Raw genomic sequence first — 23995 nt, 5'->3', positions numbered from 1 at the left:
CTGCTCATTAGAGCTTACAATCTAAGAGGGAGGGTCGAGAAATACAAAAAGTAATAACTGTGGGGGATTGGCAGATGGACAAAATACATGTACAGTTGTTGGGGAGCTAGAGTGCAGGAGGTCTTTGGAGGAACAAAGACAACTTGGTTGGTATTTTGAGTCCAGGTTAGTGATGTAATTAGGGGCTGAGTTGTGGATGGCTTTATAAGTTGTTGTAAGTATCTTGAATTTTATTTGTTGGGTGAGCGGGAGCCAGTGGAGGGACTGGCAAAGAGGGGTGGCAGACACTAATCGGTTGGTAAGGTGGATGAGCCTGGCAGCAGCGATTATGATGGAATGGAGGGGGGATTGCCTATGCAAAGGTAAGCCAGTGAGGAGGGAGTTGCAGTAGTCAAGGCGAGGGATGACGAGGGAGCGAGTTAAAAGCTTTGTGGTGTCATTGGTTAGTAAGGGGTGTATCTTGGAGATGTTGCGGAGGTTGAGGCAGTAAGCTTTGGATAGTTGGATGTGGGGCCAAAAGGATAGTTCAGAGTCCAGGATTACACCTAGCACCCTGGCATGCAGGGATGGGTTGATGGCTGAGCCATTGATTTTGACAGTGAAATTAGTGGAAGGGGCACGAAGGGGAGGAAATATTATGAGCTCAGTTTTGGATAGAATAATTTTCAGGAAGTGGTGTGACATCCAGGCTGATATGTTTGTTAGTAGATTAGTGATGCGAGAGGAGACTGATGGAGTGAGCTGAGGGGGAGAGACATCGATTTGGGTGTCTTCAGCATAGAAATGGTATTAAAAGCCATGGGAGGCAATCAACTGACCCAAAGAGGAGGTGTAGATTAAGAATAGGAGGGGTCCCAGAACAGAGCCTTGGGGAACCCCAGTGGAGAAAGGAAGAGGAGAAAAGGATGTAGAATTATAAGTGACACTTAGCCTGGGTTCACATATTTGGCTTGCGGGGTGGGACTGATGGTGGCATTGTTGGTCATGATGGAGAGGTTGGGGGGGGGGGGCACGGGCTGGGGGGAAAACTAGGAGCTTGGTTTTGGAAAGGATTAATTTGAGGAAGTGGAGTGACATCCAGTCTGATATGTCCTTCAGTAGGCAGGTGATTTGGGCAGAGACTGAAGGGGTGAGGCGAGGGGTAGAGAGGTAGATTTGCGTATACTGAATATGCGGTATATCGCATGTGATTCACACAGGAACCACACATATTCCTGTGCAAATCCCATGCGATTTCTGTGCGGTGCGATTGGAGCCATACATTTTGTATGGCGCTATTTGCACCGCACCTGCACAAAAAAGGTGCAGGACCCCTTTTTTTTGGTCCGCACTAGAATCAGATCAGATTCTGCACATTGCACAGCATTTTGCAGACCACTTTCGGGGTGTCGTTAACTTAACATACACACTCGCAGTGGTTCACATGAACGGGGTGTGATTGTGATGCAGTGTGGAATTCACACAGAAAACGCTGCAAATTCCGCATCGCATCAGTGTGAACCAGGGCTGAAGGTGTGGTAGGATAGGTAGGATGAGAACCAATGAAGAACACAGTCATGGAGACAAAAGGAGTAGAGTTTTTTGAGGAGGAGGGAGCGGTCCACTGTGTCAAAGGCAGAAGAGGTCCAGGAGTAGGAGTACAGAACAGTGTGCATTGGTTTTAGCCGTTAGTAGATTGTTTGTAAGTTTGGGGAGAGCAGTTCGGTGGAGTGCGAAGAGTGAAATCCAGACTGAAGGGGATCAAGATTATTCTCAATGAGGTGGTTGCTCAGCAGGTTGTAGACCTGGCATTCAAGGAGTTTGGAGGAAAAGGGGAGTAAGGAAATTGGTCGTAGGTTGTTAAGATTGGTGGGGTCTAGTGAGGGCTTTTTAAGTATGGGGGTGACTAGTGCATGTTTTAGAGAAGTGGGGAAGATGCCGGAAAAGATTGAAAATGTGAATTAGAGAGTGTAGGACAGAGCCAGAGGGTAACTAGCATTTGCGATGGAACAGGGTTCAGAAAGCACGTGGTTAGGTGGGTGTTAGAAAAAGTTTAGCAATGTCATCTATAGTAGTGGGGTTGAAGGCGGGAAGTAGTGACAGTCCCTGTGGATGTGGAGTGCTAAGGGAAGTATCTGCGCGTAGGAGATCTCCTCACAAATTGTATTGATTTTCTTTTTGAAGCGATACACCTTCGTTCACATGAAACTTCATCACCACACGCTGTTCCATGCAGGCACTACCACTGCTGTCTGCCATCTTGATTAACAGTCTCTGGACCGGCCATGACATGTGCGCCGCCTATCATTAATAGGACACACTTGCCACTTACTACTGCATGTAGTACCACCATGCTAGCATCCCTTTGTATACCTATAAAATTAAAAGTCCTGGTTTGACTTGAACACCCCTCATAGCACCTTTTTGTCTTAAAGTGCAGCTCCACCCAAAAGGGGAAGTTCCGCTTTAAGGACTGCTCCCCCATTCTCCATTAAGGATTGGCACCTTTGGGGGGTGGGAGCAGGTACCCGAATTAGACAGGTACCCACTCCCACTTTCCGTCCAATCACCTAGGCGATCGGAAGCGGCAGGTGTCCTCCCTTCCTCCCTGTAGTCTTATGGGACACGTGACAGATCCCAGAAGACTACAGGACCATTCACGCAGCGCAGCACTACTCGCGCATGCAAAATGAGTACCCAGCTGTGAAGCCGCAAGCTATCACAGCCGGGTGCCCACACTGAACATGCCAACCTCCTGGAATACAGGACAACCGGTGAAACAGGCTGCAGGGGATACACCGCGGACAGGTAAGTGGCTGTTTTTTTTTAAAAGTCAGCAGCTACAGTTTTTGTAGCTGACTTTTATTTTTTGACAGCGTGAGTGAAACTCCACTTTAAAGTAGAACTACAGGCAAAACTTTTGTTTCCCATTTTGGATAGAGCAAAGGAGGGTTATAACCCGTCATATTTTATTTTGCCATCTGTGTCCCATTTCAGAGATTTCTTTTCACTTCCTGTCCCATAACTAAACAGAATGTGACCTCTATTACTTTTCTGGGGACAAGCCAAAATTTGGGATTTTCTTTTCCTTTCAATGAACATGGTAAACATGACAAATGCAGAGGGGGAATCTTAACAGGGGCACAGACAATAAAAACTGACAGGTGTTCTAAGGCCCCTTTTAGATGGGACTGACCAGTCAGCAGAAACACTTGCTCAGCGGGGGATCTCTCTGCTGATCCCCACTGAGCAAGTGGATGACAGGTCTGTTTGCTCCGCTGTTGCAGAGCGGACGCAGACACAGCCTGTTTTCTATGGAGCAGTCGGATGGAAATGGACCGCCTGTTTCCACCCGACTGTCATCAGATCTGACCCACTGGATGGATGGGGAACTGATCCCTGCCCATCTCTTTTTAGCATACAGGATCGTTTGCAGGAGGGGGTTAGTGGACACATGCCCGCTGACACCCGCCGCTTCACAGAGAGCTATGGATGGTCCGATCGGGTCTGCCTAAACAACTGACAGGTGGACCTGATTGGACTGTCAGTGTGAAAGGGGCCTAATCTATATCCACTCCATCCAAAATAGGACAAAAAAAGTGTGTTTTTAGTTAAAATTTAATCACAAAGTTTTTGCTGATCATAGCAGAAATGATAAAAATTGCTCTGGTCCATAGGGGGTGACCAGGTGTGAGTGGTGAAATGGTTTGTCTCAAATACATGAGAAAAATGTTATTTGGGTACAGCTCTGCATGACGAACTGTCAGTGTGACAGCACTGAAGTCTCAAAAAGGCCTCTTTCACACTGGTGCGTCGTATGTCTGTTTTTCATCTGTCCGTTTACAGACGAAAAACAGATACCCATGTATTTGTATGGACTAGCAGATGTAAATGGATCATCCGTTTACATGCGTTAATGTCCGTATCCGTTAACATCCATTTTTTTGGAACGGAGGAAAACCCTATTTTTCTTTCGTAAAAAAAACAACAAAGAAAATCAGAAAGGACAAAAAACAAATGTAAATGGATGAAAAACAGATAAAAAAGTGTCTGAAAAATCAGATATAAACTGATCCATTTTTTTCTTTGAAAAAAATGTGACGGAGTTGATGAAAAAAAAACCAGAGGACCTGTGTTACAGGACTTAAATGGTCTGACTAGGAAGGGGGTGCAAGTGTGTGGTATGGAAGTGGTTAAGCAGGGTATATACGCATTTTTGTTGGTTCAACCAGCAGTCTGAAGGAGAAAAAAAAAACCTGATGGATTCCCACATCTGGGGTCACAATACACAGCTCTATGCTGCACTGGAGGATCAAATGCTGATTTTCCAACATCACCCTTCAACAGAAGTTGGTTTAACACCCGAGGGGGCTATAGATGTACTTCAATTCTGCTGGCTTGCCCCCCCCCATTATGTGAAATTGGCGGAAGCTGACAGCAGGTGCTTCAGTATTGGCACCGCTGATTGGATGTGGCCATTAGTCAGTGAAGTAGACGCACTACCTCCCCCTGTTAAATGCTCTGCACCTGTCCTCAATCATACACCTGCCGCTCCCCCGCCAGGCACCTTGCCCCCCTCAGCACTGGCACACTGCGCCCGTCTCCTCACGGACTGACTGTGCACGTGCTGGGGCCACAAAGCCGTCCGTGTGTGATGTCAGGTGACCTGGCTGGAGGGGCGCACTGGCGCGCTCCTTGTAGGGGGGCGTTGCGCACAGTGCGGTGCTCTCCCTTAGCCTGGACAAGGAGCGGGCACACTACATCCAGTGGTATTTAGCGATGTGGTAAAGCCCCCGCCGGCGGTCCCCTGTTCGGGCGCCGCTTGATGACGCGCTGTCTCCTCCTCCTCCCGCGGCTGCCCTGGGCTCAATAGTCGGGCCGGCTGGCTGGCGGGGCGTTGCGCACGGTGAGAGCGCGCCGTCGGGTTTGTGTGTCGGTGTGAGCCATGTTCCGGAGCTGGTGTGCCGAGCCTGAGGTAATCTCCCACCCCTACCCGTCTATGAGAGGACTGTGCAGTGTGCTCCCTGCGCTCTTCTCTGATGCGCCCCAGCGCGCTCACCGTGCCTGGCCTTTCCTGGGTGTCGTGTCTCCCCAGGAGTCCCCCCACTGAACCCCGGCTCCTCTCCTATGGGCGGCCCATAGAGGGGCTCAGCGGCCGCTTCATCTCGGCTGAGTTCGGTGCCCGGAGAGGGTCAGCAGGTCCGCCTGTAGTGGCACCATGGTGGATGTGCGGTGCCACTTGTCAGGGGCTGGAGAGGAGGAGCGGGGCCTCCAGGACAGCGCACGGTTCGGTGCTTGGAATCAAGCTGGGCTGTGCTGGACACCGGGCTCCCGTAGTGGCTGTGCTGAGCGCCCGGGAGGGAGGCTTCGGGCTGTACGGAGCTGTGTGCGCAATGGGCAGGGGGAGCTGGGAGCGCATGAGCCGGCCTGTGTGTGCATGATCTGCCCGAGCTGCTCACATGTCTTTGTTTACTCCTCACCTTCCAGCAGGTGACGGACACTCTGTCCAATCTATTGCTAGTATGTCTGTAGCCCGGTGTGATCACAATCAGTCCTCCGGGTCCAGCATACAGAGGATCAGGCCACCCAGGACTCAGGATTGTCCCCCTACTGTCAGGGATCCAACTGCCTCTGACAGCCATCGGATAGGGATTACATTTCTGGATCCTCTGTATTTCAGTGGTCAGGGAAGAATCTACCGACTTCAATACCGAGCACTTTCCACCCCTTCATGCCCTGGCCAATTTTCAGCTTTCAGTGCTGTTGCACTTTGACAATTGTGCGGTCATGCAACACTGTACCCATATGACATTATCATTTTTTTCACACAAATAGAGCTTTTGGTGATATTTAATCAACACTGTGTTTTTAATTTTTTTGCTAAATGAAAAGACTGAAAATTGTGGGGGGAGTTCTTAGTTTCTGTTCTAAAATGTTGCAAATTTTCTCTTTCGCTAATGGGCATTGATGAGACTGCCCTGATCATCTGTGTAAATGTCCCCTGTCAGAATTGACAGTTACTGGCTCCTCTCACACTGTGTAATGGCGGGAAGAAAGGACTGCAGATAACTGGCAAGTCTATTTACAATGTGACCAGTTGTGAGTGGACACAGCTGATCACATGGTAAAGGGCCACTTGGACTGGCCCTTTACCATGATCTGTGATCAGCTGTTTCCAAAGGACCCAGAGCACTCCGGATGTGCGCCCATCCAGAGAATCCCTCCCAGAATGAGAGAACCACGCAATAGCATGGTATTAAGGTGTTTAAAGCTTTGCAGTTTTTTGTTTTGTTTTTCATTTTGCAGAAACGCACTACAGTTCATTTAACATGGTTTCCTATGGGTCACATTCACATCTGCATTTTTCAGCCACTGTGTTTTTGGCAAGGGTCAGAGCCTCCCCTTCCCCCCACAGCAGATTGCATTTTTGGTGCGTTCGACTTCAATGGAACTGCCCCAAAAACACAAGTGTTGCATTTTTGATGTGTGTTGCTTTTTTTGGCCAATATGAAAGTATTGAGTGTGACTTTGATGCGACTTTACTCTCAAGTCACATCAAAGTAGCGCAAGAACTTTCTAAAATTTTGCTGCAACTTTGAAAGGTTTTTGCACTACTTTGATGCGACTTTATACTCTCTGGCACTCGGTCACATCAAAGTAGTGCAGGCATATTTTCAAAGTTGCTGCGACTGTGAAAACGTTGCTGCACTGCTTTGATGCTACTTTGAGTGCCAGAAAGTGTAAAGTCGCATGAAAGTTGCACTCAGTGCTTTCCTATTTGAAAAAAACGCAAAATGCGTAAAAGTGTCAATTGCATAGTCAAAAAAACACTGCAAAATGCACTGGAAAAACTCAATCGCAGTAAGTTTAGGAGTGAACCAGGCTCGAGGGCCAGATCACACTGGAAAGCGCATATCCCCACAAAGTCCAATTTTTGACGGTTCATTCTATTGAATGGGCTGCCAAATGCTTGGTAGTATGCAAAACACAGAGCAACCACGATTTGGTTTTCAGATTGCACTGCACGTCACCAAATGCCAAGGTACTGAGGAGGAGATTTACTAAAGCCGGAGCACTTGGTGTAGCTGTGCACGGTAGCCAATCATCTTCTAACTTCAGCTTATTCAATTAAGTTTTGACAAAACCTGGAAGCTGATTGGTTGGTATGCACAGCTGCACCAGATTCTTTGCACCAGTTTTTAGGTCCTTTTTACATAGGCGTTCCTTCTTTTTTTTTTTTTTTGTTTTAGCAGTTTTTTACATCAAGTACCACTGCATAAACAGACCGTTTTGTCCATTTACATCCACTTTTCATCCGTTCTGTTTTACTTAACGGAACAAAAATGCAGACCTGTTCTGTTTAAAATTACCTGAATGGAATTGGACAAAAAAAACTGATGTAGAGCGACGGCGTCTGTTTTTCTTAGAGATGCATTGATGTTTGTTTTTCATCCATGGATGAAAAATGGACAAAAAGAACACCAGTGTGAAAGAGGTCTTAGTAGGACCTCATTCGCATTATACACGCAGAAACACAGATTTCCTTGTAGAGACATTTTGCCTCCTTCCTCATTGTCCAGTTTTCATGCCCGTTTCAGATATCTGTATGTGTTCTGTGAACGGGGCACATGGAGAACAATTGTTTTCTTTGTGCCCATGCAGAAAAACCTTACGTCTCTGCACCATGGAGAGAACAAGGTTTTAATCTCCTGCATTATGGAAACGTCAGCCTCAGTGCTCCCTGCTCAGTGCCACAGATTCTCATACCTGGTTTGACCGGTGCATGAATGTCAACTGTAGTGATATTTGCCATGCAAAGGAGTAACAAAATTCTAAAGAGTGCCTGAACTTCTCTGAAGTAAGTTGTTTATGCCTTTTGTATGTAGGGGGACCTTCGCCAGTTGCAGAATGAATTTGGGAGTGACCAGACCTCTCCTTGATGGTATTGCATGATTGAGAATTATCTGGTTTCACTTTTCAACATTAAGGAGCCCATTTAGTCTGACAATCTCCCAACTCTGTGTGCAGAAATGCAGTCCTAACCAGCAAAAGGAGACTCCACTATGCTTTTCTTTTTCCTGCGGACACTCATATTTATTTATTGTAAGTACTTGTATAGCACCGTCAATTTACTCAGCACTTGACGTTATATTGTACATTCACATCTGTCCCTAACCCTCAAGGAGTGTACAATCTAAGGTCCCTAACATACACTATATTGCCAAACGTATTGGGACACTTCTCAGATCATTGGCTTCAGGTGTTCCAATCACCTCCATGGCCACAGGTGTATAAAATCAAGCACCTAGGCAGGCAGACTGCTTCTACAAACATTTGTGAAAGAATGGGTCACACTCAGGAGCTCAGTGAATTCAAGTGTGGTACTGTGATAGGTTGCCACCTGTGCAATAAGTTCATCAGTGAAATTTCCTTGATACTAAATATTCCATGGTCAGCTGTTAGTGGTATAACAAAGTGGAAACAACTGGGAACAGCAGCAGCTCAGCCACAAAGTTGTAGGCCGTGTAAAATGACAGAGCAGAGTCAGCGCCTGCTGAAGCGCACAGTGCCCAGAAGTTGCCAACTTTCTGCAGAGTCAATAGCTAAAGACCTCCAAACTTCTTGTGGCCTATAGATTAGCACAACGGTGAGTAGAGCGCTTCATGGAATGGGTTTCCATGGCCGAGCAGGTGCATCCAAGCCTTACACCACCAAGTGCAATGCAAAGCGTCAGATGCCGTGGTGTAAAGTACGCCTCCACTAGACTTTAGAGCAGTGGCGACGTGTTCTCTGGAGTGATGAATCGTGCTTCTCTGACATTCTGATGGACGTGTCTGGGTTTGGTGGTTGCCAGCAGAATGGTACTTTACTGCATTGTGCCAAATGTAAACTTTGGAGGAGGGATAATGGTGTGGGGTTGTTTTTCACGGGTTGGGCTTGGCCCCTTAGTTCCAGTGAAGGAAACCCTTAAAGCATCAGCATAGCAAGATATTTTGGCCACTTTCATGCTCCCAACTTTGTGAGAACAGTTTGGGAATGGCCCTTCCTGTTCCAACATAACTGTGCACCAGTGCACAAAGTAAGGCCCATAAAAACATGGATGATCGCGTTTGGGGTGGAGGAACTTGACTGGCCTGCACAAAGTCCTGACCTCAACCTAATAGAACACCTTTGGGATGAATTGGAGCAGAGACTGTGAGCCAGGTCTTCTTGTCTGACATCAGTGCATGACCTCCAAAAATTTGCTTCTGTAAGAATGGTCAAATATTCCCTTAGACACATTCCTAAATCTTGTGGACAGCCTTCCCAGAAGAGTTGAAGCTGTTACAGCTGCAAAGGGTGGGCCAACTCGAAATTGAACCCTATGGACTAAGACTGGGATTCCATTAAAGTTCATGTCCGTGTAGAGGCAGGCGTCCCAATGCTTTTGGCAATAATAGTGTACAATTATACATATGAATTGGAGTGTGGTAGAAAACCGGAGGAAACACAGGCACACTGAGAACATGCAAACTCCATGCCAATGACCCCAGTGCTGCCAGGTGGAAGTGCTAACCACTTGGCCACTGTGCTGCGCAAATATATATGTATTTTACCACGCTCCAAACTGTCTTGTTACAGCCTGATATTGCTCGTTTTGACTCATCAGTTCAAAGTCCCTGCTGCCATTATTCTGCTCACCAGGTTGTGTTTTACCTAATTTTCCAGGCCCTGTAGAGTGATTCCACCCACCTAAAGAGGCATTTTAACGGTTCTGTTCTATGCTATTTTGCAAGCCAAAGCCCAGTCTGGCAAACCCAAGAACCCACTTCGGACAGGACAAGCAGTGAAAAATTTAACTCAAAAATGATTTGCCTCCTTGAACAAACCTGCCAGCATTGCACTTCAGTATCCTATATTTTGCAAAGGCAATGCATTAAAAGCCCAAACAGGTCATCAGTTTAGAGTTAAGTGTGAAGAACAAGCATATAATTATTGCTCTCACTCTGACCTGCACAGAGATGTGTAGCGCAGGTGTTTTCATGCGTAGGTTCACCTGACGTGTGCATTCACATTGGTACATGCATGGGAAGGCTCAAAAAATTTTTTTTTTCTAGAATGATGGGTGACACTTTTAATTTTTAACCTTTTTTGCTTGTGTTTTTTTTTTTTTTTGTAATTAGTTTTTTTATTCATCACACAGGAGTCAAAATATCCGCTATGCATTGTTGGATGACATCTTCTCTTTAATGCAACCTTGGGAATCTAAAAGTCCCCCGATGTCTCATCTGTCCTCTAGTGATAGAAATGGAGTTCAAATTGAAGTATAGCTTGGGAAAGTGGCACCAGGACCTCTAAGTGCCATTTCCCAGTTTGCTTTCAGGTAATTGGGAAGGAGGTCAGTGAACTGAGGTTTGCTCACCTCCCTGCCCTCTACCTGGCGGGATATGCCATGCTGATCCTGGGTGCACTGATGGGCATGTGGAGCCTTGGAAACATGGCAGCTGTGCACGTGTGCAGGGGAAAATGGCAGTTATTGGGGTGTGTGAAAGCGATCAGCTTCCATCCGACAACTGACATCAGCTTGTCAGATTTAAACACGCCCTGTGTAAACCTCCTTCTAAAAGAGTTAAGGCTATTCATGCCACTCTGGGCATAAAAAAAGTGCATAAACATCTCTATAGAGTTTATACAGGGCTATGGGGCTAAAAGTCCCAGTCATTTCCTGTTGAAGCTATCAAAGGTGGAGTGGAAGGAGCCCAAAAAATATGTACCCAGGGCCCCCCCCCCCCCCCCCTTTCTTCGAGCCAACAGAATAGATTCCCTTTTTCAAAGAGGACATTAAACTCAGGACAGGAAATCCCTAAATTGGATGGCTGCTTGTGCTGCACCTCAAAAAGTTCAGACCTCTTTTGAACCTGTGGACAAGAAAGCAGACTAATTACTCAGAAAAGCCTGGGAATCAGCGGACACTAATTTTAGATATGCACTGGCAACCAGTTATGTAGCACTCAATTTATAACTGTGGTTGGACCAACTCGGAACCCAACTTGAGTCAGTTGCGAGAACAAGGTTTTACAGTCACTGCCAGTTTTGCTTAAAGCAGCTAGATGTGTTTCAGCTGATTTTGGCATGCATCACCCCTGGTTAATGGAATGCGGAGGAATTTATGGTTAACATCGTTGAGAGTCCACGTTTGAGTCAACTTTGTGAATTCCATTCAGATGAGAACTCTTATTTGGCAGTGAGCTTAAAACTGTCCTGGATAGACGTGCTAAGAGGTTTTCCCAAAAGAGAAAAAAATAATCCTTTTCATAACCAATACTTTCAAAACCGAAAAGGGACCAAGAACCGGGACACTTGAAAGAACTGGCCATACAAAAAAAGGATTCTTATTTAAAGAATATGTAAACCCAACATTTCCTATTCCTGCTGTACCATGTACTTCTTTGAAAAACTGTTCTGCTCTTTGTATTGCTTCTTTTAGGTGATATCCCTGGTAATCCTGGTGTTCCCTCTGTTTTTCTATTTAAAACTAGTCCGGAGAACACAGTGCGGTCATTTCTCTAGCTGTGCAGGGAATTTATCTCGCTCTCCTTCAATGGTCAGACTTGCATCCTCAGATACAGTGTGGATGGACTCAAAATCGATTATGGATCTCACACTGCAAAATATATTCCCATGGGCAACAAGTTTAAAATGCTAAAAATCAAACCTATGTGGCTTACGGCCGAAGTTAAACAAAAGCTATATATAAGAAAAGAGCTTTTATTAAATATTAAAATGAAGGAATTCTATCATCGTTTAAACATAAAGAATATAACAGAATATGCAAAAAAGAAATAAAGGCCACAAAAATTGAAAACGAATGACAGATTGCAAGAGATAGCAGGACAAACCCCCAAAAATTCAAATATATCAATAGTAAAGCGGTCCGGTCTGAGCATGTAGGCCCTTTACAAAATAATGGAGAGTGGGCGACTGGGGACAAAGAGAAGGCAAATTTATTAAATACCTTCTTCAGCTCTGTGTATATGAAGGAGCATGGGGTAGCTCTTGTCCATAATGGGCATGGTATTGACACAGCTCCAGATGATCCACATTGGCTCACAACTGATATGATCCAAAAATATTTAGACAGAATAAAGGTGAATAAAGCACCTGGACCAGATGACATACACCCACGGCTCCTTAAAGAATTGAGCTCTGTCATTTCAAAGCCATTGTTTCTAATTTTTAGGGACTCTTTAATGACTGCCATAGTACCACTGGATTGGCGTAAGGCCAACATTTAAAAGGGGTCAAAATCTTTACCAAGTAATTATAGACCTGTTTAACTTCTATAGATGGGAAGATACTGGAGAGTTTAATAAAAGACCACATAGATGAGCTCTTTCTGGGAAAAAATATTTTAAACAGCATGGATTCATGAAAGAGAGAAGTTCTCAGACAAATCTGATTTCTTTTTATGAGGAGGTGAGCAAAACCTTGGACAGAGGGGTGGCGGTGGCTGTGGTATACTTGGTTATTGCAAAAGTGTTTGACACAGTTCCCCACACACGGCTAATGTGTAAGGTAAAGTCTACAGGCTTGGAAAAAATCTGTATGTAAATGGTTAGAAAACTGGCTAAGAGATTGTGTTCAGAGAGTAGTGGTTAATGATCCATTCTCTGAATGGTCTAGGGTTGTTAGCGGTGTACCCCAGTGTTCAGTGTTGGGACCCTTACTTTTTAATACATTTATATTATAAATGATATAGGGTCTGGAATTAAAAATACCATTTCAGTCTTTGCCGATGACACCAAGCTGTGCAGTGGAATAATGTCCTTACAGGATGTGTCCAAGTTAGAAGCCAACCTCAATGCTCTGTTTAATTGGGCAACTATGTGCAAATGAGGTTTAATGTTAATAAATGTAAGGTTATGCACTTGTGAATTAAGAATATGCATGTATCATACATACTAGGGGGGTACAACTGGGGGAATCAATGGTGAAGAATCTGGGGCTTCTGGGAGATCACAAGCTTAATAATGGCATGCAATGCCAAGCTGCGGTTTCTAACGCAAGCAAAATCCTTTCTTGTATTAAGAGGTATAGACTCCAGAGAGAGAGATATCATTCTACCCCTGTACAAATCATTAGTAACACCTCATCTGGAATATGCAGTTTAATTTTGGGCACCAATTCACAAAAAGAACATTGGGGAACTGGAGAAAGTGCAGAGAAGGGCAACCAAACTGATAGCGGCATGGAGGAGATCAGCTATGAGGAAAGATTAGAGGAACTGAATTTATTCTCTTGAGAAGAGATTAAGGGGGAGATATGATCAACCTGTATAAGTACATCAGGGGTTCATATAGTGAACTTGCTGTAGCGTTATCCACCTTGAGGTCATCAGAGGACAAGGGGCCACTCTATGTCTGGGGGAAAATAAATTTAATCTTCAAACATGGAAAGGTTTCTTCACTGTAAGAGCTGTGAAAATGTGGAATAGACTCCCTCAAGAGTTGGTTCTGGCCAGCTCAGTGGATTGCTTTAAAAAAGACCTAGATTCTTTCTTAGATACACAGAATATAACTGGATACTAACATTTATAGGTAAAGTTGATCCAAGGAATATCCAATTGCCTCTCGGGGATCAGGAAGGAATTTTTTCCCCTGCAGGAGCAAATTGCATCATGCTTTGCTGTTTTTTTTTTACTTCCTCTGGATCAACTGTGGGTGTAGGATTAGAACTTTTTTTTTTTTTTTTTTTTAACTGGATGGACATTTATCCTTTCATCCAGACTAATTATGCAACCTATATGGCCTAGACTAGATAATGAACACTGAAAAATCAAACCTCACCCTAAGCTTTTTTTTTTTTTTGTTTTGTTTATTGGTAAACTCCATAAACAGGAAATTTTTTTTTTTTTTTCATTCCAAGTGAAAAAATTGCAAAACTGCAGCAAGCAGGAAGATCTTCATTCACTGTAGAAACACCGTCTGTGCCCTGCTTGGAAAAAGGTGATTATGACATCTTCCATTCCATTGATGCAGTAGACGGGGTCCAGCTCCACACCCCAGCAAAGGAGATGCTGGACAGCTCTGTTTGCTGCAACAGGTCAATAAGACCCTGAAATGATGTAAAGTGAAGAATACCTGTTACAAAGAGGATCTTGGCATCCCAGTGACCCAGCAAAAATCACGATAGATGCCTGATGGAGAGGTTCCACTCAGTAGAGATGCCTAGGGACAATGGACTGCAGATTTGGCAAAGAAATGCTCAAACATGAGGGAAACTGAGGGCAGTAAACAAAGCTGTCTTTATTTTCCCCATTCATAAGTAATACATTTGCAAGTCTTTTTGGACAATGCCACCTCAGTGGCTTATACCATTTGACAAGGGAGTACCAAATTGCCTCAACTGATGGACCTGGGAAGAGCTCAATTCCTAGGCAGACCTCCTCAATAGGAAACCGATAAGACAGAGTGGCAGCTGAACCAGAGCATCTTTAAGCTTCTAATAAACAGATGGGGTATTCCTTTCAGCAACTTATTTGCTTCTAAAGAGAACAAGAATGTAAAGAAGTATTTTTGGTTGAGAAGGACATAATCCTAAGCATATTCTCCCAGCCTCTGTTGCTTATACCTTTGCTCCCTTACCTCTGATATCCAAAGTGATTTGGAAAATGAGGCAGATTACCGAATATCTCTGAGGAGAACTGTTTTAACGGTTCTCCCAGTCAGCTGGGGCACACTGCTTTGGATGGCTGTGCACAGCCACTGCCCTATAGTAAAACACACCCAGGACACAGTTAACTCTTTGATTGCCCCCTTCCTGCCCAGTGCCCTCCTGAGGATTTACTGCCCTTCCTGACCAGGCCATTTTTTACGTTATACGCTGCGTTACTTTGACAATTGCGTGGTCATGCAACACTGCACTCAAATTAAATTTATGTCTTTTCCCACGAATTGAGCTTTCTTTCGGTGGTATTTGATCATCTATGCGTTTATTTTTTGCGCTATAAAAAAGTGACCATTTTGAGAAAAAAAAAAACAATATTTTTGACTATTTGCTATTAAACATGTCCAGTAAAATTTTTTTTAAAAAAATATAAAAGTCAAATTTAGTCCAAATGTATTCTGCTACTCGTCTTTGCAAAAAAAAAAAAAAAATCCCCATGTGTAAATTAATTGGGTTTCGTGAAAGTTATAGTGTTTACAAATGGTGGTGTATATATACTGGGATTTTTTTTTTTCTACTAGTAATGGCGCTCAGCGACTTATAGCGGGACTGCGGCAGGCATTCTGATACTGGGGGGAACTGACTGACTGACAATGATAGGTGCTTAAAAGAAAAAAATAAATAAAAATAATAAAAGCAGTGACAGGTGCTATTTATTGTGAGAGCTGGGGTCAATAAGACCCCAGATCCCTCCTCTGCCCTTTAAAATTATTTGATCACACCAAGATTGGCGTGATAAAATGCTTTCTATTTTTAAAAATGGTGCAATTTGCAACCGGGGACACCAGAAGTGTTTGTATGCTCTTTGCTTCCTGTTTTCTATATCATAGTGGCCGACAGAGTGGTCTGCCCTGCCTTTATGATCAGCTAGCGGAAGCGCCGGATGGTCAATCGGTGTCCTGGTGCGATGGTATAGCACACGGAAGGAGGGGATGTTCTCCTCCCGTTGCTTGTAAAAGTGATCCAGTTGCTAGTTAGCCACTCTGATTGCTTTTACAAGAGAGCTGACCATTGACTCTAAACCCTTCTGCTTGCCCCCAGCAGGGCTAAATGTAAAGAAAAACCTTATGCCCGGCACCCAGAACTGCATGTCCTGGGCATCGGGCTATAACAATTGCACATCCCTGCATCATAGAATCATGCCTGGTTTTTAACGCAGTGCCCTCTGAGGACTTGAATCATGGGCATCCAATATTGTGTTTTGGCCTTGTCTGTTGTGCACAGAAAATTCTCCAGATTTCTTGGAACTTTTCAATACTATGTACTGTAGATGATGATATATTTTAAAGCCTTTAAAACTTTATATTGAGGAATTTTATTCTCAAATTGTTCAATTTCAGACGCAGCTTTTAGCAGTTTGGTGAACCTCTGCCCATCTTTACATTTGTGACAGACTCTTAAGATGCTGGTTTTTATACCCAATCATGTGATTGACTTGTTGCCAATTAAACTATTTACAAAATGTTTTTGGCTTTCTTGTTAGTACCACTTACTTTTGCCAGCTTTTTATTGCCCTGTTCCAACCTTTTGCGAGACCTTTTCAAAATTGCCTTTTTTTTTTTTTCTTTCTTAATATGGTACATGTTCTCATTGCGAGAGGATGTGGCAAGACATATACATTTTGCTACACAAGCCATATTGCAATTGAATGGTTTTTAAAAATTACCTTTTCAGTCTGCAGCACTGTAAAATTCAAAGCAATATGACAATCTGGAGGACCTCCCCGGAAATGTCATTTCCCGCTTGTGAAATTTAATTTTCTGCTGGCCCCTTCTGTATGTACGGCTATATAAAATATTTTAAATGAGTACTTATGCGGTTTGAAATCCAGTATTCACTCAACATGTTGTGTGCAGCTTCAGTTGTGTTCTATTCTCAGCGCTTTGCCAAGAATCATAACAGTGAGGCAGTCACTAGAGGGAGCAGGGTGGATAAAAATCAATGATTTTTAAAAAAAAAAAAATAAAAAAAATCGGATTTTTTTGATTTTAAATCGTATTTTTTTAAAAATAAAATGCTTTTTGAGGAAAATATATTACCATCCAAAGGTTATTCCATCATGAAATAAAGATTAGTTTTTTAATTATGTAGAATAAGGCTGTATATGTTTAATTTTTTTGGTAAATACCATTAATCCATTCACAATGTCATGCTCTTCCAGAGGTTTTTGTAAGATTATTGGGCAGTTTCTCTGCCTACAAGATATTATCACAGATGCTTGGTTTACTTTTGCAGTTATCAAAACTGAATTTGACTCGGCGGAGATCACATGCCTCTTCACAGCAAAAATGTTATAACATGAACAGACTTAAGAAAAAGACCTTAATCCTAACTTCTACAAACCTATGAATACAGAATCAACCCCTTCAGTGCTAAGTTTCAAGAAGTTCAGTGAATAGAATAGAAACAATATTTTTCTGATTGTTTGGAGTGGAATAGATCTGCACAAGAAGAAAGTGAAACTTAGTGTGAGGAGGAAGGGGCTGACAGTCTGTTTCTTATTTTGTTTTGCCAAATTAGTTAACAAACATGGATGTTTGTTTAAGCAAATACCATATGCTGTAATGTTATTATTTCAGTTGAATAAATCTATTTAAATTGTTATTATTAAGGTAATGATTATTTTTCTCCTTTCTAAGTACAACAGAAAAGTTGTCCAAATATGAATGATTAACCTATTAAACTGGGGATAAAAAAACTAATATGAAAAGTTATTCTAAAAATCTTCATCTACTTGCATATTAAAGTTATACCAGCAAGAATTAGTCTATGTAGAAAACTATGATTTAAATCAAGCCTTACTGACTAGTGATTTAAATCAGTTTGATTTAAATCAAATCCACCCTGAGAGGGAGATCTGCTGACAGCATAACCCGTACTGTTGCTGAGGGAAGGAGGAAACTACAGGAATAAGACAGCCTGTGCCGAGGAAGGCTAGATTAGGGAGAGTAACGAGAAAGCAGGAGAGATGACTGGACAAACTCTTCTCTGGGGAGACCCAAAAGCAAAGTGTTAAACTTACAAAGTGTGTCTTGTCTTCCTAATTTATTCCTCTTTGGCACCACTGAGAGTCCCAGCACTCTGCAGCTCCTGCTGTACTGTACTAACGCAGCGGTGTTGGTACAGTGATCTCTCCCGCTGTGCCTTTTGTGTTCTGTCAGGGGGACTTCTGCCTTCCACAAAAGCCGGTCCTTAGACACGCCTTACATGTGAATATTTGGACTGTGTATACCCAGCTGAAGGCATGCAGTAAAGGCTAGAGCTGCACACAGGTGCACACAATTGCAGAATGTGATATATAATTTTAGAGACTCAGAAGAGTGTCTGCTTTGGTCTCCAGCAAAATGGCAGTCTTGGGCAAAAGGAAACCAATGCAATGCTGGAGGCAATTTACAGTACACCATAATTTTGATGGTATAATTCATGTAGAATGTATGCTCCATGCTAAAGAACATTACTTTTTATAACATGAGTAATTATTATTATTATTATACAGTATTTATAAAGCGCCAATAGTTCACTCAGCGCTGTACATTACAAAGGGGGACAGAACATGTGACAGAACAATACCAATACAATGCAAAACATGAGGGGATCGAGGGCCCTGCTCTTTCGAGCTTACAATCTAGAAGGGATGGGATAGTGGTACAGGAGGAGATAGCTGTGGGGGATGGAGTGGTAGGAAGAGTGGAGGAGGTCAGCAAGTTAGCAGGGGGTGAGGTAGGCTTCCCTGAAGAGATGGGTTTTCAGGGTGCGCCTAAAGGAGAGGAGAGTAGGTGATAATCTGATGGGTTGGGGAAGGGAGTTCCAGAGGATGGGTGACACCCTGGAGAAGTCCTGGAGGCGGGCATGGGAGGAGGAGACCAGGGAACTAGAGAGGAGGTCTTGTGAGGAGCGGAGTGTGCGTGCTGGGCGGTACTTGGATATTAGGTCAGTGATGTAGTTCGGGGCAGTATGGTGGACAGCTTTGTACGTCAGTGTTAGGATTTTAAATTTGATCCGTTGCGCAATCGGAAGCCAGTGGAGGGATTGGCAGAGGGGGGTGGCGGAAATGGAGTGGTTGGAAAGGTGAATGAGTCTGGCAGCCGTATTCAGGATCGACTGAAGCGGGGATAGCCAGCGGTGAGGCAGGCCAGTGAGGAGGGAGTTGCAGTAGTCGAGTCGTGATATGATGAGGGAGTGGATGAGCTGTTTAGTGGTTTCTGGGGTTAGGAACGTGCGGATTTTGGCGATGTTGCGGAGGTGGAGTCTGCACGAGTTTGTTAAAGATTGGACTTGGGGCTGGAAGGATAGGTTGGAGTCCAGAATGACACCAAGTACTCTGGCCTGCAGAGCAGGTTTGATATTGGCGTTGTTGGATGTGATGTAGAAGTCAATGGGGGGTGGGGTTCGGGCTGGGGGGAAGACAAGGAGCTCGGTTTTGGAGAGATTCAGTTTAAGGAAGTGGAGCGACATCCAATCTGATATGTCGCTCAGTAGGTGTGTGATTTGGGCAGAGACCGAGGGGGTGAGGTGGGGGGTTGAGAGATAGATTTGTGTGTCGTCGGCATAGAGGTGGTAGTTGAAGCCGTGAGAGTGTATGAGTTGGCCAAGGGAGGAGGTGTAGATGGAGAAGAGAAGGGGCCCAAGGACAGATCCTTGAGGGACCCCAACAGAGAGGGGGAGTGAGGGGGAGGTGGTAGCATTATAGGTAACGCTGAAAGAGCGTTGTGACAGGTAGGATGAGAGCCAGGAGAGAGCAGAATCTCTGAGGCCGAGGGAGTGTAGTATTTTGAGGAGGAGGGGGTGGTCAACTGTGTCGAAGGCCGCAGAGAGGTCAAGGACTAGGAGCACTGAATAGTGGCCATTAGCTTTGGCGGTTAGAAGGTCGTTGGAGAGTTTGAGTAAGGCGGTTTCGGTGGAGTGTAGGGGGCGGAAGCCAGACTGTAGGGGATCGAGGAGGTTGTTGTTGTTGAGGTGAGAGCATAGGCGGGTGTAGACGAGGCGCTCGAGGAGTTTAGATGTAAGTGGGAGCAGGGAGATGGGTCTGAGGTTGTTCGGGTCATTGGGGTCCAGGGAGGGCTTTTTAAGTATGGGGGTGATGTGTGCATGCTTCAGTGGGGAGGGGAAAGTGCCGGAGGAGAGGGAGAGATTAAAGATGTGGGTGAGGGAGCGTAGGATGGAGGGGGAGGGAGGTCGTAGGAATTGTGAGGGGATAGGGTCGAGGGGGCAGGTGGTGAGGCGGGCATCAGAGAGGATCTTGGAGACTTCCTCGATGGTAGTAAGGTCAAAGGTGTGGAGTGTTGGGGGAGCTTCAGTATGAGGAATGTAGGGTGGGGTGGGAGTGGAGGTCAGAGCAGTGGTGGGGCTGTGCTGCTTTAACTAGTCACATGTATAATTACAAGTCCATCAGAAAGGTTTATCAGCTATATAAAGTTCAGGCACCATGAAAACTTTCACTCATATACATTTTTATATATACTTTTTAGGCATCCTCTGTAACAAACCATTCATTTTTAGTGAGATACTCCCAATAAGTTAATCACTTCTAAAGGGATGCAGGCCCTTCAGCTTCAACTGCCACTTAGTCATTTAGATTCACTATACAAACAACAAACCGCCATTTCTTCAACTCAGAAACCAGTAGGAATCTACAAAATTTGTTAAAATCCTTGCAATGTACATGGATCATCCAGAGGGGATTGTTTTTATTCTCAACAAAAGTGGCTTTACTCTTTAACCTTTTCAAGTAGCTAGATGTCCTTAAATAAAATGACTGCTGGTAAAATCTGACTTGTTACTATAATAACAAGTAACATGAAGAGTACATTCCCTTGCATTTAAAAAAAAATAAAAAAAAAATCCTATTGCTTTTTCTTTTGACCCTTTTTTTCTTTCAGCCTGTATAGTGATTTGCAATTCTGCAGTGTTTCTACAAGGTACAGTGGATATAAAAAGTCTACATACCTCCTGTTAAAATGTCAGGTTTCTGTAATGTAAAAAAATAAGATGAAGCTAAATCATTTCAGAACTTTTTTCACCTTTAATGTGACCTATAAGTAATTATGGATTCAGTAGATGATAAAAAGAAAGTGTTTTTGGAGACTTGGATGGCAAGGTCTTGAGCACCCAGATATGCCCCCAAAATGGTTACAAGGGAGGACTTAATCTCACTCTGTGTGGTTAGGCTATGGCTTAATGTGCGATCTCTTTGCTTACAGTGTTTGCTTGACTGTTCTTACAAGAATCATTGATTTCAGTGTGCTGCCAAATAGTGATTAAATCTCTCAATGGCAAAGAGATTTAGTTGGCAGTGTAGATCTAGCCCTAGTTTTATCGCACTCCACCTGCATGTGAAGCACAACTTTTGGTTGAACTGACCTTTTTTGTGTAAAATATTAAAAATGTGTATAATAGGAAGAGCAGAAAGTTGGTGTTTAACCTCCCTGGAGGTATTCCCGAGTGTAGCTTGGGGTAAAGTTTCAGCACCACAAGCAGTAACCCCAAACTACACTCGGGAATACCCTGCAGCATTGCTCCGGGATCCCTTCTGCACTTACCTAGTCCTTCGCTCTTGCGATGTCCCCCCTGCAGCGTACCCGGCCATCTCCTCCGGCTGATGCCGGCATCCGTCTTTCGGGTTCCGTTCCCTGCAACGTCGGGACATATGGGGATGTAACCGGCAAGAAATTTTAAAAAGTGACATTCACTCAATACACTAAAATCACATAGTAAAACATTACTGTATCAAAGCATTTCACATACATTTTATCCCTAGTGCTTTGTCCTGTGCCCTGCCTGCATTTTTACTGCTCTTTCTGCCTGGAAACTGAGAAATGTCCATGGCGTCCAAAAAGCTACCCTTTTTAGGTCAAAAGAGGTTTTAGATCAGTTCAAGAACAGCAATAGTAAATTAGAACCACTTTCAGAATTGAGTGATAATGATTCGTGGGGAAATTCGTCATCAGACACTGTAAATGATTTTGCGACTAAGATCAGTGATGTGCGAACCTGGCGCTATATTTCAAATTTCAGTGTTTTTGGTTTGATTACATTACTGAATGAAATGTATTATTTTTATGATTATTAAATTATAATTTATCATTTCGAGTTTTCAAATTTTGAACATACCCGGGATGTTTACTAGACTCTTGTTTGGACACATTTCAGTGAGTTATTCCTAAGAATTACAGGCCTACAATAAAAAATGACATATTTCCATGCAAAAAAGTACCGCTTTGAGCACAAAAATACTGACCTAATCATACTGCTAGGGGGGCTACAGTGCAACTAAATTTATTTTTAGAACAAGACTGCGCATAGGCTGGCTATTACCACAGAGGAGACATGTCTATTATGTGATATATCACACCTACTGGGCTGCTTGTAGTCTTATGCGGGATTCAAACTAAGCTGCTCATGCTATTGGAAGATGCCTGAGGACTGGCATCCTGTAAGAAGATGCTGGTGAGGGACCCTGGCAGAGAGGAGGCGGGTATAATGTGCCATTGCTTTCACATTGGTATACCCGCTATTGGTTACGTTTGAGGACACAAGCTTTCAAGACCACCTAGCTTATAATGCCTAAGGGAACCTTGCCTGTTCAATAACCCAAAGCTGAACTCCAAAGAGCAAAAACTTTTCCCTTGCAGGAGACCCCCCAAGGGGTTAACTGCTTGTTCTGCCTAGGGTATGATGAATAAGGTGAAATTCTTGCTTTATTCCTCACTTTCAGACTTCCTCTATGATTTAAGAAGTTGGGTTCCCAAAAGTCATCTCTTTGCTATGGAGCATTCGAAGATCCCTGACTTTACCTTGTACAGTGCTGGACCAACAGATATTAAACGGCTTAAGTTTTTAGTTTAAAAAAAAAAAAAATCAATAGGGTTAGTGAGCGAAGTTACCTGTGATGAAAGATGTTTCATGTCCTTCATGGCAGCTGAATGCCTCATCCTCTTCCTGGTTCTGAACTTTTGCACTGTGGAGGTTAACAGCTTTGGGTCTTGTGTTAAGCAGCTGTGAAAAATTCCCCAGTATGGCCCTTATCACCCCTCCGTCTCCATCAATTGAGAAGTTCATTGCTTTCAATGTCTGTAAGGCATTCTGTAAATCGGGGAAGAAAACCCTTTCGGTTAACCATACATGGGTTGAAATTTGGACCAGCCGAGATTTGATCTATGTAGGGCAGGCTCATTTTACCCAAGTATATCCATCAATAGTCTTTAGTACAATGTCCCACACCCAATCCATTCCTCCGCCCCCCCCCCCCCCACAACTGATGACGTAGTCTGTAATCCGCACCTGAACTGGACTGCACCACTCAGAAATCAGACCTGATTCTTTCAGTCTGCACTGAATCTGCACTGCCAGTGCGCCGGCCATACATTGGATATAAAAAGTCTAAACACCCCTGTTAAAATGTCAGGTTTCTGTGTTGTAAAATAAATTTAGGCAAAGATGAAACCATTCAGAATGTTTTCCACTTTTTTTTTTTTTTTTTATGTGACCTATAAACTGTACAACACAGTTGAACAACAAACTGAAATCTTTTAGGTGGAGGGAAGTAAAAATAAACTTAATATGGTTGCAGAAGTGTGCACACCCTTAAACCAATACTTTGTTGAAGCACCTTTTTGATTTTATTCCAGCACTCAGTCTTTTTGGGTACGCGTCTATCAGCATAGCACATCTTGACTTGGCAATATTTGCCCACTCCTCTGCCTTGTAAAAACACTCCAAATCTGTCAGATTTTGTGAGCGCATCTCCTGTGCACAGCCCTCTTCAGATCATCCCACAGATTTTCCATCGGATTCAGGTCTGGACTCTGGCTGGGCCATTCCAAAACTTTCAACTTCTGGTGAAGCCATTCCTTTGTTGATTTGGATGCACGCTTTGGGTGGTTGTCATGCTGAAAGATGAAGTTCTTCTTCATTTTTAGCTTTTTAGCAGAAGCCTGAAGGTTTTGTGCCAATATTGACTGGTATTTGGAACTGTTTAGAATTCCCTCTACCTTGACCAAGGCCCCAGTTCCAGCTGAAGAAAAACAGCCCCAAAGCATGATGCTGCCACCACCATGCTTCTCTGTGGGTATGGTGTTCTTTTGGTGATGTGCAGTGTTGTTTTTGCACAAAACATTTCTTTTGGAATTATGGCCAAAAAGTTCAACCTTGATTTCATCAGACCATAACACATTTTCCCAAATGCTTTTCAGAGACTTCAGATGTGTTTTTGCAAAATTTAGGATGTTTTTCTTTTTAAGAAAAGGCTTCCGTCTTGCCACTCTACCCCATAGCCTAGACGTGAAGAATACGGGAGATTGTTGTCACGTGT

General features: G+C 43.7%; 1 protein-coding gene across 2 annotated transcripts in view; it reads left to right on the top strand.

The window, feature by feature from the left end:
* Positions 1-4714: 4714 nt before the first annotated feature.
* Positions 4715-23995, top strand: part of ZNF800 (zinc finger protein 800) — a 146126-nt gene continuing 126845 nt past the window's right edge. For both annotated transcript variants that reach the window (XM_089684478.1, XM_089684468.1), the window contains exon 1: positions 4715-4954. In XM_089684478.1, the coding sequence (XP_089540604.1) occupies positions 4925-4954 (30 nt within the window). In that variant the 5' untranslated portion in view covers positions 4715-4924. The remainder of the gene's footprint in view (positions 4955-23995) is intronic.

This window comes from Staurois parvus, unplaced genomic scaffold, assembly GCF_062004578.1.
Source record: "Staurois parvus isolate SC_StPar_1 unplaced genomic scaffold, SC_StPar_1.0 ptg000019l, whole genome shotgun sequence".
Classification (NCBI taxonomy): Eukaryota; Metazoa; Chordata; class Amphibia; order Anura; family Ranidae; genus Staurois; species Staurois parvus.
This window is presented reverse-complemented; position numbering and strand designations above follow the sequence as displayed.